The following is a 19,355-nucleotide window of genomic DNA, read 5'->3' on the forward strand; positions in this document are numbered from 1 at the left end:
GGAGATAATTTTTTTTGTAAGTAAAAGAGATTGTTCTGTTAGTTTTTGAAATACCTAATATTTACTCTGTTGAAAGTTTAGAAATAGTTATATGACTGCTTATAGAATTAATTTATTCAGCAAATTTTACTAATTTAATATGGTTTTTAGGCATTGAGAGATACAGTATTTAGAGTGAATTTCATAAACACTGTACTTATTCTTGTGGAACAAGACTCTAACAAAAGAGTTCTTCAGTTACACACAAAATGATAATGAAACATGGCAAGTCCAATCATTGATGAGACATCGAGATTTGAGAGCACCTAGCAGGGATGCAGAGGGTGCAGGGAGAGGGCTGTGAAGATTCTGGTGAGGCATAACATTTAAATTGAGACCTGCAATATGAATAAGACTTTGGCACATGTGGCAAGTGAAAGTGTATTTACTGATAAAGAAAAGATAAAGAGAGTGTTTCAGGAAAAGGGACAAACCAAGCCCCAATAATGGTCCTATGGTTAGAGTGTAGACCACAGGTGAAACTGGGACATAGTGTGTAAGAGGAGAAAAGACAGGACCTAAAATGAGGATACGGGCTTCCCAGGTGGTACTAGTGGTAAAGAACTCACTTGCCGGTGCAAGAGGTGTAAGAATCATGGGTTCAATCCATAGGTCAGGAAGATTCCCTGGAGAAGGAAATGGCAGCCCACTCCAGTATTCTTGCCTGGGAAATCCCATGGACAGAGGAGCCTGGCGGGCTGCAGTCCATGGGGTCACAAAGAGTTGGACACGACTGAGATGACTTAGCAGCAGCAGGAGCAATGAGGATGTAGGGAGGACCACACATGAAGGCCATCTTAAGCCTCATGCCCTAGGAGTGACTGTATCCTAAAGCATAAGGGATGCATAGGAGATTTTAAATAGAGGAAAATAATTTCAGATGTATATTTAAAAAAATCTGTTTGGCAATAATGTGGACAGTGGGTGGAAAAGAATAAGTAGTGGAATCTACTCGAGTCGTGACCTTAGGTGAAAAAGTATGGCCCTTGCATGATGAGAAATAAGGAACTGAGGGTTACTGCACATGTGTTTACCCTTAGGGGTTTATGTTACTGCCTTCTGATTAATTTTGTTGGAGTCTCTTGGAAATCCCGAGGTGATTGCTGTAGGGCATCCCATGTGGTTATTCCCCGCTTTATTTTGAGACTGTGATTACTGAATGCAACATTTTGCAGTTCAGCTGTTTTTATCATTTGGATTGCATCTGTAAAATAAGTAGTCTTTAAAATGTTCTTGTAAGTCATCCAAATTTTAAGTATTTACATTGATTCTCTGAATGTTTCTTTACTAGAAATTCATTTTTTCAAATTCTTCAGTCCTCTTTCCAGCTTATTTCATATTCTAGAAAAGTTTTTCTTTTCCTTGAGAGAACACTTTCTATGGTTACTGAGCACCCCCCTTCCAAATCCTATCATGTCACATCAACAACTAAAATATTATTTCTAAATGGACTTACAACCCCTCCCTATTCAATTCATGGACCATTATTTATTTCATATAAGTTACAAACTAGCCTCCTGATGACTTCAATTGAGTAACTAGCTTAAGCATGCCACAGAAAAGTTTGTAAACTCAGACCAGGTTGAACCACACATTTTAGTAGTTAAGAATCCGAGTCCATGACACAAGTCGAATGCTTGGCCCCTTGTAGAGCAGTGAATATGCATTTGAGTAGGTGCCTCCTTTTTATCTCTTGAGTGGATCAGAGCATCTGATAGCCGCTCTGCATGGTAGAGGAATGGTCATCGTTTCCTTTAGCATTGCTATTTCACATTTCTTCTCAGGGCCATATCCTTTTCCCCAGTCTCTGTCTTCCTCCACTACCAGAAATGGCTTCCCTCTTCCCTTGGCCAAGCAGTGATTGATCATCACCTATCCTCTGTCTGAAATAAAACTTATTTTCATAGTGTAGCCAATAGAATTGCTGTGTCTGTCAGATCTCTTTATTTCAAGTGATCAAACAGTCACAGGGTGCTCTGGAAGTCAGGCAGCCGTTAATCAGAAAGACCAGGAATGCTTAAGCCTTTAAGGAACACTTGCTTTACACTTAGAAAGCAGGCACTATTTTCCCTAAAATTAGGAGTTCATGACTATTTGCAAAATGCAAGAGAGCAGTTTTCATTGAAACTACTTAAAAACACAAGCTGGACAAATGGAATTGCTCTACTCACTTAGCTTCTTCATGCAGTCACGAAGTCTGGTTTCCAAGCTGAGCACCCTTTGATGTAGCTCCTCATAGTCATAGGCACCGATCTCCTCCTGAATTCCCGTGAGGACAGCAGACAGATTCCGGATTTCCTCCTTGAATTGGGTGATTAACTTGGCATCTGTTTTGTACTGTTCTAGCACAGGAATCAAAGGCAGGAGCTCGTCCATCTTTTCTTTCAGCTCCTGTGAAAAGCAGCCAGTTGTTTCTGAGAATCACTTAACCAGATCAAGCAGCTACATTCTTCTTCATGATGCTACAAGAAGATTATTAAAAAAGATTCACAATGCCTTATTGATTTTTTATTGAAATTGGGTATTTCAGCAGCATGTAAGTGGCCACATGATCATTAGTAGTAAATCCACTTATCTCATGATTCAGTACAAGAACATCTCTTTAAATGGTTACATGATTTTCTATGCAACAAACTGATCCTTATCATAATGACAGAACTTCCTATGGTAGCAGTTAGTGGTTTATGTAAAATATTGCTTTCTGGTGACTTTTTATAAAGTGAACAATGCATTATTTAGTCAGGAAATATCAGTAAGGCCCATCTTCTAAATATGATTATAAATAGATCAAGTATGCTGTTTAGCCAAGTCTATTTAGCCATTAACTAATTATCAATAATAGAAGGGTATTTATAGAAAGTTTTGGATCCTGGAAGAGCTTTACACTAACAGAAGTTTTCCAATTCTGGGCTTGTTCCACTCTTCCCTTCTACTCCTCCCTCTTTTTAATATCCTTCTTAGCACAGCATCATTAGGAATGTAAGTTTATCAAGTATAAAAGATCATGCAAAGCATTGCAAAGCTCAAAGAAATGTATGTTGCTGTTTGCTGTTTTGAATTATTTCTTATACTCTGATTCATTTGCCTTAGCACAGGTAATTTAGAGCTCTTTATGTAGGGCAGAGTTGCTTACCAGTGTAGTGAATTAACTCTTTCAAGGACTAAGGTGGTCATGATTTATGTAATAAATGAGCATAGAGGTTTTTGAAATGGAAACACTGATTTTTGTCTAGAGAACAAGAAGTATACTTTGCCAGAGCAGTTTTCCCTCACTCTTATTTTAGGAATGAGCAAGGCCTCCAGTTTCACTTTCAGTTTCTGGACGTGTCACCATCTTTTCCTTTCCTTTAAGTTGATGGTGGTACCCAGTGGAAATATTCCATGAGTTTGATCCAGTTGTGAATTTATTACAAATTTTCTCATTTGTGGAAGAGCTGTTACTGCTATGATCATTTGAGAATAATCCATAGGTGTTGTCAGAAACCATGCTGTATGCTAACTAATTTAAGGAGCTGAAAATTGCATTTTACAATTACGTTTAGAAGATGATATTACTGTCAATGTGTTAAAATAACAAGAGCTCCCATTGCCACCCTGATTTATGGACTTGTGTATCTTGGGGGAAATTTCCATGTGTTCTGCAAGATTGGAATTCTCAGCATTTACCTGTATGTCCATGTTGAGTGGGAGGGGGCAGAGAGTCTTAATGATGAGAAACATTGATAAATATCACACTCAAAAGGCAGAGTTGCAGAGCTTTGCTCATTTTAGTGTCTCATTTTGAAATAAACTTCTTAGTTTGAGCATTTTGTGCTATCCCTAAAGGAAGACACAATTGCTTCATTAGAATTTTAATGAGAAGAGTTCTGATAGTACCATTTGCTGCACATTATAACAACTGTTACAGTGATGAGTTTTACATTCTACTTATGGGTATATTGAAAAGAGAGCAATTCAGATGACATTTTTGGTGGCATTTTATTTCCCCTAAGCTGAAATCTATATATAGATATGGGTAAAAGTGTTGGTCACTCGCCCATGTCTGACTCTTATGACCCCTTGGACTGTAGCCTGTCAGTCTTCTTGTCCATGGAATTCTCCAGGCAAGAATACTGGGGTGGGTTGCTATTCCCTTCTCCAGGGGATCTTTCTGACCCAGGGATCAAATCTATGTCTCCTGCATTACAGGCAGATTTTTACCATCTGAGTTACCAGTTTATATGTATATGAACTTTGGAATCTTTTCAAAAATTTATAATTCAATTATTGGCAGTCAGTTCTAACTCAGAGCAATTGTCAGAGAGCAATAGAAAGTCTAACTAATGTATATATCAAATACTTAAAATATTAAAGTAGAGGAACACAGATCTGTGTGCTTAATAATCCTTTCTAGAATTTCACATTCTACTACATTGCTCTTGTAGCAAAGAGTATAGCTAGACTATCTTACCCTACCAAGATCTCTTCATAGAAGAATGACAGTCTCAACTATGATGTCTGAGACAAGTTTTTTTTTGTTTTTAATCATAAAGGATATGGAAGATACAACCTACTTAAATTTTTTGGCAAATTGAAGATGGTGTACTAGAGGAGGATTTTCTTCCAATGTAAACATATTAAATGGTAAACTTACTTTTGGAATGTGCCGTTTCTTCTCAAATATGGCGGCTCAGCGGCTAGAGCAAAATCTGACTCATGGTAGGACTTGGTGAATAAACACATTCAACAAGTATATATTGAGCATTAATTATTATTATTATATTTAATTCAGAGAACTATGGTTTACATGGAGAGGCAATGTAGCATTGGTTTAAAGAGGTTTAACTTGGGAGTTGGACTTTGTAGTTCTGATACATATTAGATACACGATCCTAAATGAGTTGCATAATTTCTTTGTACATGAGTTTCTTCATCTGGATGATGGGAATAAACATAGTGTCTACCTTACAGGATTGTTGTGAGGACTAAAGTAGTTAATATATAATATATTTATAGTTATTGAAACTATATGTTGAATACATGTAGTTCTTCAGAAAAAATGATGCTATTATCATTATTGCTACATGGATTTTGACACACAAGTTTGGTATATACATGGATTACATGGATTAGGAAAATCAAAATCATTATGTCCTATGATGCTGCCTGAAAATTAAGTTTTCTTATTGGCAGCTTGTTTGCGGCTAGACACGCTTATAGAATAGGCAGTTTTCTCTCTTTTATTTTTTCTCTCAGCCTTGTATCTTTTTGTTTCTTTGTCTCCTCTCTTCTCCCAAAAGTTCCCATAGATGCACATACGTCATCATGTGTCACCGACTCTGCCAGCCCTGGTCCCACAAGCAGTTCTTTGGCATGAGTTCTATATCTAACTTTGAATGATTTTCACTTTGAGCCAGAAACTCCGAGCTCCTCTCCTTCCATCCCTCTTCCTTTCTGGGAATGCTCCCTAGGCACTGTAAGTGCTGGCTTGTCATTCCCTACTTAGTTGATGGCTACAGCATCAGGCTCACTGTATGCTGTATACCCTAATCTTGAATACTGAAAACTGACATAGAAAATCTTTTGGTTTTCTTGATCTCCTGTGTGATTTAATATTTCCTGGGGAAGAACGTGAGCACTAGTCCAAAACCATTTTCTTGATTATTGGTAAATCTTTCCCTGAAAAGATTTTTGATAACCCTTCCCATGAAGGTGTCTAAACAAAATTAATAACTCCTCCCTTTGTGCTGTTAAGTAATGTTTATGCCTCTTTTTACTGTCAGTTTGACCAGTTTGTTAGGTTTCTTTCACAGAAGAGAGTTTATGCATTATATACCCAGCAGAGGGCCCAACACTGTTTTATACACACTATGTGCTCAATAAATATGGGTTAAAATTAATTTTTCATGCATTGGAGAGGGAAATGGCACCCCACCCCACTCCAGTGTTCTTGCCTGGAGAATCCCAGGGACAGGGGAGCCTGGTAGGCTGCCATCTACGGGGTTGCACAGAGTCAGACATGACTGGAGTGACAGCAGCAGCAGAATTAATTTATTTACTTATCAACCTTATATTCTTCTGTATTTACCATTTCTCCATAAATTCTCTATCCTTCTAAGGTTGCTTATTCTCTCATTCACAGTAATCTTTCGATTTATTTTTATCTTCTAGGCCTTGCTCTTGGAGAAGGAAATGGTAACCCACTCCAGTGTTCTTACCTGGAGAATCCCAGGGACGGGGAAGCCTAGTGGGCTGCCGTCTATGGGGTCACACAGAGTTGGACATGACTGAAGCGACGCAGCAGCAGCAGCAGCAGCAGCAGGCCTTTCTCTAATTTCTTATAATTTCTTAACCTTCTGGCTTTGCTTGCTTCTCTCTTTAACCTCAAGATTCATCACATTAGCCCCTTCTCTCATCAGTACCCTGAAGTTTCTTACCCTCTTGTCCTTATTTTGTATATTTCTGATAAAACTTTGAAACTGGCTCTCTATTCAGGCTCCTGAGCAGCAATGAAGGAAATGACAAAACAATGATAATTTCTGCCTTATGAAACTGTGTCATGCAGAGACCCTATTTTGTGTCCCTATCTCCCTGCCAATCACAATTATGTGTGAAAAGCACTACTGATGTTTGGCCAAGAACTTGAATTTAGGCCCATTCCCTCAGCCTTAGCAGTGAATCTTACTTCCTAATTGGCAGGAAAAGCATAGGCTATTATGTCTGTAAAGTCTTAGTATGTTTTATAAACTATGTCCTGTGCCTTTGTCTGGCAGATTGTGACTTCTTCATAGAAGATCAAATGGCATTATCATGGTCAGATTTTATTTCAATCTATGACAGTGTCATAAGTGTCCACATAGTGTGCTCAAAAGCACCATTTCTCCATTTTCAGTGTTTCTAGATAGTCAACAAATGGCTTAAAAATGGAAAAAAAAACCCTTTATTTACATCAAATAGTGAAACCAACCCTCTTTTATGTGCTGTTAATAATGGTGGTATTATTGCTTCTTTAATAATTTATATTCCCTATATTTCTCTTCATTTTAGCAAAGCATAAAATCATCAGGAAGTCTTTGACAAATTTAGTTATTAATTTTCCTAGATTTCCCATTGGCATGCACATTGAAATGCCTTTAAATCTATCCACAGTCTCCACCTAGCTCAACGAGGGTGAGGCTGTTTTCATAGCAAGTTTTCTATGCATTCCAACCAGCTAATGGTCAGTTTCAGTGGAGAGATGATTGACGTTCCATTGAGTCTTGAACCTTACGTATATGGGCCAATGCACAGTTATTTCTAGCTGAGTGTCATGGTGGCTGTCCATTGTACTCAGTGTCTTATTTGCATTAATAAGACAGCTGAAGTCACACCTACTTGAAAATGCTTGGTCATTAGTGTCTTCCGGTCATCTTCAATCTGCCGAAACTTGGCCTTCAGCCCTTTCATTTGCGTTTCCATTTTTAGGACGTATTGGAAATCTCTTTGAGTTCTCAAGTTTAAGACTTCAATAGATTGGGACATATTCTGAACCTGTTAAACAAGAACACTGGCTGTACATTATTGTCTATACTACTGAGGTATATGCAAAAAAAAAATCAGTTTTTTCCACTAATAAAACTGGCAGTGCCAAATCCATAATTACATTCCCACAGGACATACTTTCAGAAGGGCAATTCTTCATAAGAAACATTCCAATAATGTAGCAAAAGAAAATTACAGCTAGGCAGGAAATAATAAAACGAACATTCTAGCATTAGAAATGACTAAATATAAATAAGAATTTGATATATCATAATAATAAATTAAAATAATAGAATATTCATTTCCAGAGCTTAGTAAGCTTATGATGGCTCAATCTGTTAAACGTTAAGATAAGTTGTTTCTATCAGTACTAACTCTGACATCCTCAAAGTCTGGGATGCTGAGCAATTTTGGGGGAAGTGAAGTGTCCAACAGATCTAGAATGCAAGTATTCCAGTATAGTTACTTCAGGCTGCATGTGATGTACTCCCAGGGGTGAGGCTGAATTGAGCAAGATGAATGGTTGTAGGGCTGGGACGCCTCCTAACTTGGAGAGGGTACTGTTGAAGAGACCTGGAAATCCCTTTGCTGTTCACCTGTAACTGTCACAACATTATAAATTCACTATTCTCCAATACAAAATGAAAAATTTTAAATGATGTGCATCAAGGTATGGAAGGATTAGAATACATATTAGGTGGTTGATATTACTTTCCTGGTGGGTGGTGAGATGTGGGTAAGAAGGGAAGTAACAAAATATTGCAGAAAGATGTCCCTGGTAATTATTATGTATAAATCCATCTGCATAGAATTATATTTTTGCTTACATAAATGAATACATGAAAGCATGGTCAAAAATGGTGGGATTTCAGGTGAGTTTTGCTTCATTTGGGCTTCCCTGGTAGCTCATCTGCTTAAGAATCTGTCTGCAATTCGGGAGACGCTGGGTTCAATCCCTGGCTTGGGAAGATCCTTTGGAGAAGGGAACAGCTACCCACTCCAGTATTCTGGCCTGGAGAATTCCATGGACTGTGTAGTTCATGCAGTCACAGAGTCAGACACACCTGAGCGACTTTCACTTGCTTCATTTAATATATTTTTATCTGTTATTCTATATGCTTTAAAATAAACATGTATTATTTATGTAACATGTAAAAACTTATTTTCATTGTAAAACTTGTGAGTTACAAATAAGAAAGGGATGATTTGTTCAGAGACAAATTTCTGTCATCAGGTAAAGTCACAGAGCTTAGTGGACCAGCTAGCTTTAAAGAGCCCATTGTCAATATATCCCTCAGATCTAGAATATTCAGAAAAGACAGTGAATTATTCTGCCTTGGCTTGCCTCAGTTCCTCCACTATTTTTCCCCCAGAGGTCTTATTTTTCTGTTTCTCTTTCTGCTGTCTTAATGGATAGTCCTGTTCTTTACAAAACTTGTCTTTCAGGACATACTACAATCTCACTTATATTAACCTAATTGTGTAATGTGTGTGAATCGGAAGCACAAAAATGGCTGTCCTTCTGTAAATTCCTTGAGGTTAGATGCTGTGCCTTATTCATACCTCTTACTCCCAAGACCTTACACAGAACCAGGTATGGAATAATTGCTCAATGAATATCTTTTGGGTAAAATTATCTTATTTTTATCTATTGGGTAAAATTACCACAGACTTGTCTAACTCCATGAAACTATGAGCCATGCCATGTAGGACCACCCAAGACAGGTGGGTCATGGTGGAGAGTTCTGACAAAATGTGGTGCACTAGACAAGGGAACGGCAAACCTCTTCAGTATTCTTGCCTTGAGAACACCATCAACAGTTTGAAAATGCAAAAAAGATAGGACACTGAAAGATGAAATCCATAGGTCATTAGGAGCCCAATATGCTACTGGAGATCAGAGGAGAAACAACTCCAGAGAATGAAGAGATGGAGCCAAAGCAAAAATAGCACCCAGTTGTGGATGTGACTGGTGATGGAAGTAAGATCTGATGCTGTAAAGAGCAATATTGCATAGGAACATGGAATGTTAGGTCCATGAATCAGGACAAATTTGAAGTGGTCAAACAGGAGATGGCAAGAGTGAACATTGACATTTTAGGAATCAGAGAACTAAAATGGACTGGAATGTGTGAATTAACTCAGATGACCATTATGTCTACTACTATAAGCAAGAATCCCTTAGAAGAAATGGAGTAGCCATCATAGTCAACAAAAGAGTCTGAAATGCAGTACTTGGATGCAATCTCAAAAATGACAGAATGATCTCTGTTCATTTCCAAGGCAAACCATTCAGTATCACAGTAATCCAAGTCTATGCCCCAACCAGTAATGCTGAAGAAGCTGAGGTTGAATGGTTCTATGAAGACCTACAAGACCTACTAGAACTAACACCCAAAAAAGATGTCCTTTTCATTATAGGGGCCTGGAATGCAAAAGTAGGAAGTCAAGAAACACCTGGAGTAACAGGCAAATTTGGCCTTGGAGTACACAATGAAGCAGGGCAAAGGCTAATAGAGCTTTGCCAAGAGAGAGCACTGGTCATAGCAAACACCCTCTTCCAACAACACAAGAGAAGACTCTACACATGGACATCACCAGATGGTCAACACCGAAATCAGATTGATTATATTCTTTACAGCTTTTCAGTCAGCAAAAACAACACAGGGAGCTGACTGTGGCTCACATCATGAACTCCTTATTGCCAAATTCAGACTTACATTGGAGAAAGTAGGGAAAACCACTAGACTATTTAGGTATGACCTAAATCAAATCCCTAATAATTATACAGTGGAAGTGAGAAATAGATTTAGGGGACTAGAACTGATAGAGTGCCTGATGAACTATGGACAGAGGTTTGTGACATTGTACAGGAGACAGGGAGCAAGACCATCCCAGGAAAAAGAAATGCAAAAAAGCAAAATGGCTGTCTGAGGAGGCCTTGCAAATAGCTGTGAAAGAGAAGTAAAAAGCAAAGGATAAAAGGAATGATATACCCATCTGAATGCAGAGTTCCAAAGAATAGCAAGGAGAGATAAGAAAGCCTTCCTCAGTGATCAGTGCAAAGAAATAGAGGAAAACAATTGAATGGAGAAGACTAGAGATCTCTTCAAGAAAATTAGAGATACCAAAGGAACATTTCATGCTAAGATGGCCTCAATAAAGGACAAAAATGGTGTGGAACTAAGAGAAGCAGGAGATATTAAGAAGAAGTGGCAAGAATACGCAGAAGAGCTGTACAAAACAGATCTTCACGACCCAGATAATCATGATGATGTGATCACTCACCTATAGCCAGACATCCTGGAATGTGAAGTTAACTGGGTCTTAGAAGCATCACTACAAACAAAGGTAGTAAAGGTGATGGAATTCCATTTGAGCTCTTTCAAATCCTAAAAGATGATGCTGTGAAAGTGCTGCATTCAATATGCCAGCAAATATGGAAAACTCAGCAGTGGCCACAGAACTGGAAAAAGTCAGTTTTCATCCCAATCCCAAAGGCAATGCCAATGAATGCTCAAACTACTGCACAATTGCACTCATCTCACATGCTAATAAAGTAATGCTCAAAATTCTCAAAGCCAGGCTTCAGCAATACGTGAACCATGAACTTCCAGATGTTCAAGCTGGTTTTAAAAAGGCAGAGGAACCAGAGATCAAATTGCCAACATCCACTTAATCATCAAAAAAGCAAGAGAGTTCCAAAAAAAAAAACATCTATGTCTGCTTTGTTGACTATGCCAAAGCCTTTGACTATGTGGCTCACCACAAACTGTGGAAAATTCTGAAAGAGATGGGAATACCAGACCACCTGATTTTCCTTTTGAAAACCCATATGCAGGTCAGGAAGCAATGGTTAGAACTGGATATGGAACAACAGACTGGTTCCAAATAGGAAAAGGAGTATGTCAAGGATGTATATTGTCACCCTGCTTATTTAACTTATATACAGAGTACATCATGAGAAACTCTGGGCTTGAAGAAGCACAAGCTGGAATCAAGATTGCCGGGAGAAATATTAATAATCTCAGATATGCAGACGACACCACCCTTATGGCAGAAAGTGAAGGAACTTAAAAGCCTCTTGATAAAAGTGAAAGAGGAGAGTGAAAAAGTTGGCTTAAAGCTCAACATTCAGAAAACAAAGATCATGGCATCTGGTCCCATCATTTCATGACAAATAGATGGAGAAACAGTGGAAATAGTGGCAGACTTTATTTTTGGGGGGCTCCAAAATGACTGCAGATGGTGGTTGCAGCCATGAAATTAAAAGATGCTTCCTCCTTGGAAGAAAAGTTATGGCCAACCTAGACAGCATATTAAAAAGCAGAGTCATTACTTTGCCAACAAAGGTCCATCTAGTCAAGGCTATGGCTTTTCCAGTAGTCATGTATGGATGTGAGTTGGACTGTGAAGAAGGCTGAGCACTGAATAATTGATGCTTTTGAACTGTGGTGTTGGAGAAGACTCTTGAGAGTCCCTTGGACTGCAAGGAGATCCAACCAGTCCATTCTGAAGGAGATCAGCCCTGGGATTTCTTTGGAGGGAATGATGCTAAGGCTGAAACTCCAGTACTTTGGCCACATCATGCAAAGAGTTGACTCATTGGAAAAGACTCTGATGCTGGGAGGGATTGGGGGCAGGAGGAGAAGGGGACGACAGAGGATGAGATGGCTGGATGGTTCCACTGACTCGATGGATGTGAGTCTGAGTAGACTCGGAGATGGTGATGGACAGGGAGGCCTGGCATGCTGCGATTCATGGGGTCACAAAGAGTCGGACATGACTGAATGACTGAACTGAACTGAACTGGACTGCAAGGAGATCTAGCCAGTCTATCCTAAAGGAGATCAGTCCTGGGTGTTCATTGGAAGGACTAATGTTGAAGCTGAAACTCTAATACTTTGGCCACCTCATGTGAAGAGGTGACTCATTTGAAATGTCCCTGATGCTGGAAAAGATTGAAGGTGGGATGAGAAGGAGACTTAGACCATGTGTTGGTTGGATGGCATCACTGACTCAATGAGACGAGTTTGAGTAAACTCTGGGTGTTGGTGATGGAGAGGGAATCCTGGCATGCTGCTGTCCATGGTGTCACAAAGTTGGACACGACTGAGCAACTGAACTGAACTGAAAATTGTCTTTGGCTTTCAGTAGCAGTAAAAGGTAACAAGTTAATATTTTAAGAAAAGTGTCTTTCTCCTGTCAGTGGTTAGGCTATAGTATTACATGGCTCTGAAATATTTCTTAATTTACTATCATTCCTACAATCAGAAAGCTTTGTTTAAAAAAATCTTTGATTCAGCACAAGGCAACATTACTGAGGCAACATTGAAAGCCTGGTGACTGCATCTTAGATAAATGCAGTGCTTTCAAAATAATTTTCATCTCTCTTATGGTTAAGCATGAAAGAAGAAAAGCCATTTCTGTTACAGAAACACGCTACACATTTAAATGCGGTATTTGTCTATGAAGACAGTCATCATTAGCATGGCCAATATTCTCCTAAGATTTCTGTGTACTTTGGCAGAGTCCATAGAGTTAAGGAAGATCCCCTGGAGAAGGGCATGGCAACCCACTCCAGTATTCCTTTCTGGAGAATCCCTGTGGACAGAGAAGTCTGGTGGGCTATAGACCATGGGGCGGGAAAGAGTTGGACCTGACTGAGTAAGCACGCACAGCACATAGAGTTATAAATTGATAGCCAAGTAAGATATTCTGGATAGTTAAAACACCCTCTCTTTTATTTTGCCTCTAAGTTACCCTATGAAGTTAATTTTCAACTTTATTTGTGTTATGGGAAAATGTACTGAGGGAATTTTTGCTGAGGCTTAATTGTGACCTTCAATATTGAATAATCATGTATAATTATAAGAGCTATCTTTGGGGTGTGACAAGAGATGGAATAGTCTAGTTGGGAAGGATGGTTCTGGGCTGCCTTTTGCTTTTCCTGATGGCTGTACCTCAGACTGTTTACTTTCCCACTGGTCATGGAGACCCACTGAGAATCAGTTTCTTGCTGAGACTCGAGACTGGACCCCCAGCATTACACTTGTGGAAAGGAGACTTCCTCCTCTGTTAGTCTGCTTATCACTGACGTACTGCCATTCAGATGCCTACTCATGTCTCTCTCCACAGTGTGGCAAGCTTATTGTCCCCTTTCATTCATAGATTTTTTTAAATTCTTTTTTTATCCTCTTAATTAGGATAAATGAAATGTCTGAGTCCTTTCTAAACTTAAACACAAATTAACTTAGATTTTCACCCCTATTTATAATTAGCGTCCAACTCTTTGCAGACCCCATGTAGCTGGCCAGGCTCCTCTGTACATGGAATTCTCCAGGCAAGAATACTAGAATGGGTTGCCATTTCCTTCTCCAGGGGATTTTCCTGATCCAGGAATCAAAGCTGGGTCTTCTGCTTTGCAGGCAGATTCTTTACTGTCTGAGCCACCAGAGAGGCCATGATTAGTGCAGAGCTACTTAAAAAATTAATAATAAAGCCCTACAGTTCAATATGCTTGGATAGTGTTGGGGTTAACACAGCTAAACAGGGATTTCACCACTGTAGGTCTCCATGGAACCTTTAGTATTGAACTCTGTGATGGAAATCTTCAAGAGTGATGTATCATGTACTGTTGTTTAAAATTATTTTATTGGAAGGATGTCACCAGCGTCCTGTTCCAAAAATCACATTTTAGGCAATATTGACCTAGACAATGGAAGTATGTACAGAGAAGCTAAATAGCTGACAGACAAACTCTTTTTAGGTAAAAGATTTTAGCTGGGACACACTAAGGCCTGATGTATTGTAAAACCAATTGTAATTTTTCTAATATTTAGAAGTATAAATGTACTTGTTTAAAATATTTTACAGAGCTTGTATTAAATAATTGTGGGTACCACCGGTGGCATTTTGAATGACACTGGCGTGGTGTTAGAAAATGCAAAGTTGATCTGGTATGGATTTACAGTCTACTGATTGACCGACAATGATAAGGTTTTTAGCCTCAAAAAGCACCATTTTCCTTTTATGTAAACTTAGAAGGACATCTGTCTGCTATGAAATTGGAATGGAGCAGATACAAATATAATAGATGGGAACTATTGTTATTAATATTATTCTTATTATGAGTGTTCCCTTATATGATTAAATCAATCCTTTGGTTAATAGTGAAATGGGCTGCTTAATGGTCATGCTTCTATTTGCTGTCTGGTACCTTGGATATTTGTAAACCTATGAAGTCAGCAGGAGCTTCCCTGGTGGCTCAGATAGTAAAGAATTTGCCTGCAATGCGGGAGACCCAGTTTTGATCCCTGGGATGGGAAGATCCCCTGGAGAAAGAAATGGCAACACTCTAGTATTCTTGCCTCGAGAATCCCACGGACAGAGGAACCTGGCAGGCTATAGTCCTTGGGATCGCAAAGTGTCACAGAGAACTGATTGAGCCTCTGACCCTTTCACGTTTTCAGAGAAGTCAGCAAGGGACTGGCTCAGTCTAAACAGAGAATGCTGATTTCAGATACGCTTTCTTTGGGTCAATGCAGCAAACCAGTGCTATTTATATTCTTCAGATCACTGTGTATAGTGCATACAATTTACTATTCTTCTGTTGCCATAAAAATACCAAATGGTGAATTTGATAAACCTAGCTTGGGGTGACCTTGATACTGTTAATGAATTTTGTCTTTTGTCATTTAGGTATTGGTGAATTTTTTAAAATGTCATTTTCTACAATTTCTTTAAAAGTAAACAAATTGCCTATTGAATGGTGTGGTCATATACATTTCAGTGATTGCTTTCAATCAGTTACCTTTAGTTGTACTCGTCTTGCCTCATTCGTCCTTCACAAATTTTAGGTTTTCTCATAGCTCTGGAATACATTTCACTCTGGACACGTAGAGAGTATTATCTACTTCCTGACTTTCCCAGTTTATTTGAATTTTTCAACTTATTTTTTGATGAAATGTCTATTTTTAGATGCGTGTATGCAATAATATACTTAAAATAGTAATACAAATAAGACAATCATGTCTAAGAAAAATTTTCTCAACAAACATGTAGAAAGAAGATATTTTTTGTGTGTAGAAAAGAGGATTGGAGTAGAAAGTAATCTGAGAAGAAATACAAACTAATAGAAAAGCAAAATTGGATTTAAAATATTAAATCTTTTTACCAGCGTAATTAATTTCCTTAGTAACCAAACAATACTAAACTATATGTTTCAAATTTTTTCAGATATATAAAGAAAATCTAGATTGGAAAATAATACACAAGAATAACCATATGTCATGATTTCTAACAGTTGATAGCTGGAGTCATTAACTTGAATGACAATTAAATTTGCTCTTGTCTGGGAGAAAGATTTTAAAGGAACAGGGAAGACTGGATCTTGTTTAAAAAGAGTCTTAAGAAAAGAGACCAAATAGATGATGATAACTCCGAGGATAAGGGCATCAGAAAGACTAATCTCTGTATGAAAATGAAAAAAACTTAAAATCTTAGGGCATCAAAACACTTTCAAATAGTGTACACTGAGGAAAGTTATTTTATTTATGTGGCAGTGGAAGAGAGTTACTGCAGCTTAAATTCCATAAAATAGGAATGTCTGTATTAACAGATTCAGTGCTTTCATTTTTCTAGTTTCTCTATTTTCTGTTAAATCTTCCTATTTTGTGCCGTAATTGTGTAGATGATCATGGAAATGATATTACACAGAGTGAATTGTTGAGCATGATATCCTCTGAAAACACATACTACCTAATTTATCTTATTATCCCCGAGGGTATTTAAAATTCAAATATGTTGTCATCCTTCCATGAGTCTGGCCACTCCAGCTGTCCAACTATATTCAGGGACTGACACTGTGAAAGTCTGAATGAGAAAAATTGAAAGAACCATTCATTGTTTTTTTTTTTTGTCCCTAAACTAAACATAAATAACCTTTCATGAGATGACTTTTATCTGTGAAAGAGAATAAATCAAGGGCATTCTGCATTTGATTGTTATGGATCCAGCTTAAGTAAATTATATGGAGAGAATGCTCTTGAATGAAATTGAAGAACTTAATGTTCAAAGGAATGACTTAAAGGATGATGATAAATACTTAGAATTATTCATTATCTGTCCAGATAGCTTGCATATTGTATGCCATTATTTTTACTTCCTTGCAAGGTTGCTAATGAGATCCAAAAGTATGAGCTCAAAGAGTTTAGTGTGATCTTGAGAGTTGAGGCTAAATTTCTGACATAGAAATAAGGCTTCGTACTATTATTTTTCTTAAGGGGAGATCAAATGGATGTTTAGAAATATGGTGGAAATTATATTAGAGCAAGATTGCAAACAGTAAAAGTCATAAATAGAACAGTAGAGCAGGAATCTTGGGGTACTGCTTTCAAGGGGGGAAAAATTGGAAGACTCCTCCTTACGCTAACCTGCTTTCCCATATTTCCTTTATAAATAATGGTAGATTTCAGTAAGAATATTCACAGGGGACAGAGGACACCTACCTTTTCCAGCAGCTGGCGAAGCTGTCTGCTTTTGGCATCCCGGGAACACAGGTTTTGTTCTGGAGCAACCACTGTGCAAATGCATCGTCCATCAGGATCCTGTGCTGAGCTATATACCTGCCACCCTTCTTTGGGACTAATCTGAGTCTGAGGAAACCAACAGCAAACATACAAAACACACAGAGAGTTAAAGAGAGCATGAGTTTGTAAAATCTTAAGCAAAGTATCTTTTTATTTTTAGTTTTTCTCTAAGTAGTTTTCTCTTAAATAGTTTTTCTCTAAAGTTAAAAACGAGATTGAACAATTCAAGTAGGCAGCACATGTTCATTCACTTACAACTTCCTTTTCAATGGACAGAAGGAGACTCTACCTTTTTCTTTTGGTTCCATATTATTGATTTTGATTGTGTATCATTGATTATTTATCCTACACCACTCCCTAATGATTTCTGTCATATTTGGACATTTTGATGCAACTTTAGAAGTATCTGCTAAATACTTAGTCACATATCACCAGTCTTTCTGCATAAGATCTGTTAGTTTGTCTTTTTCAACACAAATGGTAATTGGTAGTATATATATATATTTTCTGATTACTGTTCAAGTGTTCTGAAGCAAAATTCTCTCCCAGAGAGCTTCCTATGTATTGAAGGGTCAATTATTAATAAAGCTAGAAAGGTATCACATGAAAATATAGGGTAAAAGTAATTAGACCAACATTGTTTCACAAAGGATATAGAGTTTCAGAGGAGTTAAAGACAGTATTTTGGCAGAGGCCAAATTACTCTGGCAATATTGATCTTCCCAGATCACTTTTATGCACTTATTACCTGCCTCCCTAGAAGCTTATCTCAAAATGATGTTTCTGTTCTACTGCAGTCTGCCTCCTATTTATGTTTCTAGTTTACCCCCTGTATCTTCCTATAAGAAACTTCTTTCCATCCAATTGGTCTTGGTGTGTCCTGAAAGCATGCTCACCTAGATTCACACCTTTGTATATTACTCATTTTGTTCTCCTATTTGAAATACCTCCCTAATAAACCTTCAGTTATTCAGCCCTTATGGTTTCCCCTTGGGTTTCCCTGGTGGCTCAGCTGGTAAAGAATCCGCCTGCAATGCAGGAGACCTGGGTTCGATCCCTAGTTTGGGAAGATCCTCTGGAGAAGGAATGGCTGCACGCACTAGTATTCTTGCCTGGAAAATTCTATGGACTGTCTAGTCCATGGGGTGGCAAAGAGTCGGACATGACTGAGCAACTTTCAGTTTCACTTTATGGTTTCCCTGGTGGCTTAGTGGTAAAGAATCCACCTGCAGTGCAAGAGACGTGGGAGACATGGGTTCAGTCCCTCGATCAGGAATATCCTCTGGAGGAGGAAATAGCAATCCACTCCAGTATTCTTGCCAGGAAAATCCCATGGACAGAGGACCCTGGCAGGCTATAGTTCTTGGGGTCTCAAAGAGTTGGACATAACTAAGCAGCTGAGACTGAGACATGGTTTCAGCCTCTTCTGAAGGATTGTCTGAACTATTCACTAGGCAGTTAATATGCATTGTCTAGTAGTAGTATCTATCTTTCTTATGTCTTGTTTAAATAATTAGTCTATATCCAACTATGGGATATATTGGCTATTTCCTGTCTGCTATATTAATTACATTCTATTAAGTACAAAAATAAGTAACTCATTTTTGCCTAGTTATTTTTCAGAAGAGCTGTGCTTTGAGCATAGATTCAGCATTATACAATCAGAAATTGTAGTTGCCTTGAGGCAGTGCTCAAAGAGGCACTCTTTCATTCCTCCAATTGCTGAGGGTATCAGTGGCTTGACCCTCAACTGAGTTCTCTTTGGGGTTTGCTGAGGCTGAGGAATGCTGCCTGCTCAAGGTTAGACCCTATTCCAAGGGACAGCTCATATGCATTGACTTGTTAATGGAAGGATACAATCAAGGATGCCAAGAATCAGGAATAATAGTTATTCCCATTTCACAGAAGAGAAAGTTAGTTAACCTGCCTAAAAAAGTGCAGCTTATATGTCATAGAGTTTTGTATGAAGCAAGAGTGGTACTGTTCAATAGACTGAGAGCCACATGGATAATTTTAAATTTTCTAGTGGGCAGGGTTAAAAAAATAAAAGGGTATAAGTGAAATTAATTTAATAATATATTTTATTTAACCTGATATATATAAGTATTATCGTTTCAACATGTATAATCAATATAAAAATTATTCATGAGATATTTTACATTGTTTTTCCTCCTTTTTTGTACACTGCTTGAAACTGAACGTGCGTTTTACTCTCATGGCATACCT

At 38.2% G+C, this 19,355-nt stretch overlaps 1 protein-coding gene across 2 annotated transcripts in view; it reads right to left on the reverse strand.

Annotated features, from left to right (window-relative positions):
• The window catches only part of OLFM3 (olfactomedin 3), a 225,502-nt gene that overhangs the window by 22,649 nt on the left and 183,498 nt on the right, over positions 1-19,355 (reverse strand). For both annotated transcript variants that reach the window (XM_005678030.3, XM_005678029.3), the window contains exons 2-4: positions 17,049-17,195; positions 7,393-7,548; positions 2,211-2,430 (exon numbers count right to left, since the gene is read on the reverse strand). In XM_005678030.3, coding sequence (XP_005678087.2) covers positions 2,211-2,430; positions 7,393-7,548; positions 17,049-17,195 — 523 coding nt within the window. The remainder of the gene's footprint in view (positions 1-2,210; positions 2,431-7,392; positions 7,549-17,048; positions 17,196-19,355) is intronic.

Source organism: Capra hircus, chromosome 3 (assembly GCF_001704415.2).
Source record: "Capra hircus breed San Clemente chromosome 3, ASM170441v1, whole genome shotgun sequence".
NCBI lineage: Eukaryota > Metazoa > Chordata > Mammalia > Artiodactyla > Bovidae > Capra > Capra hircus.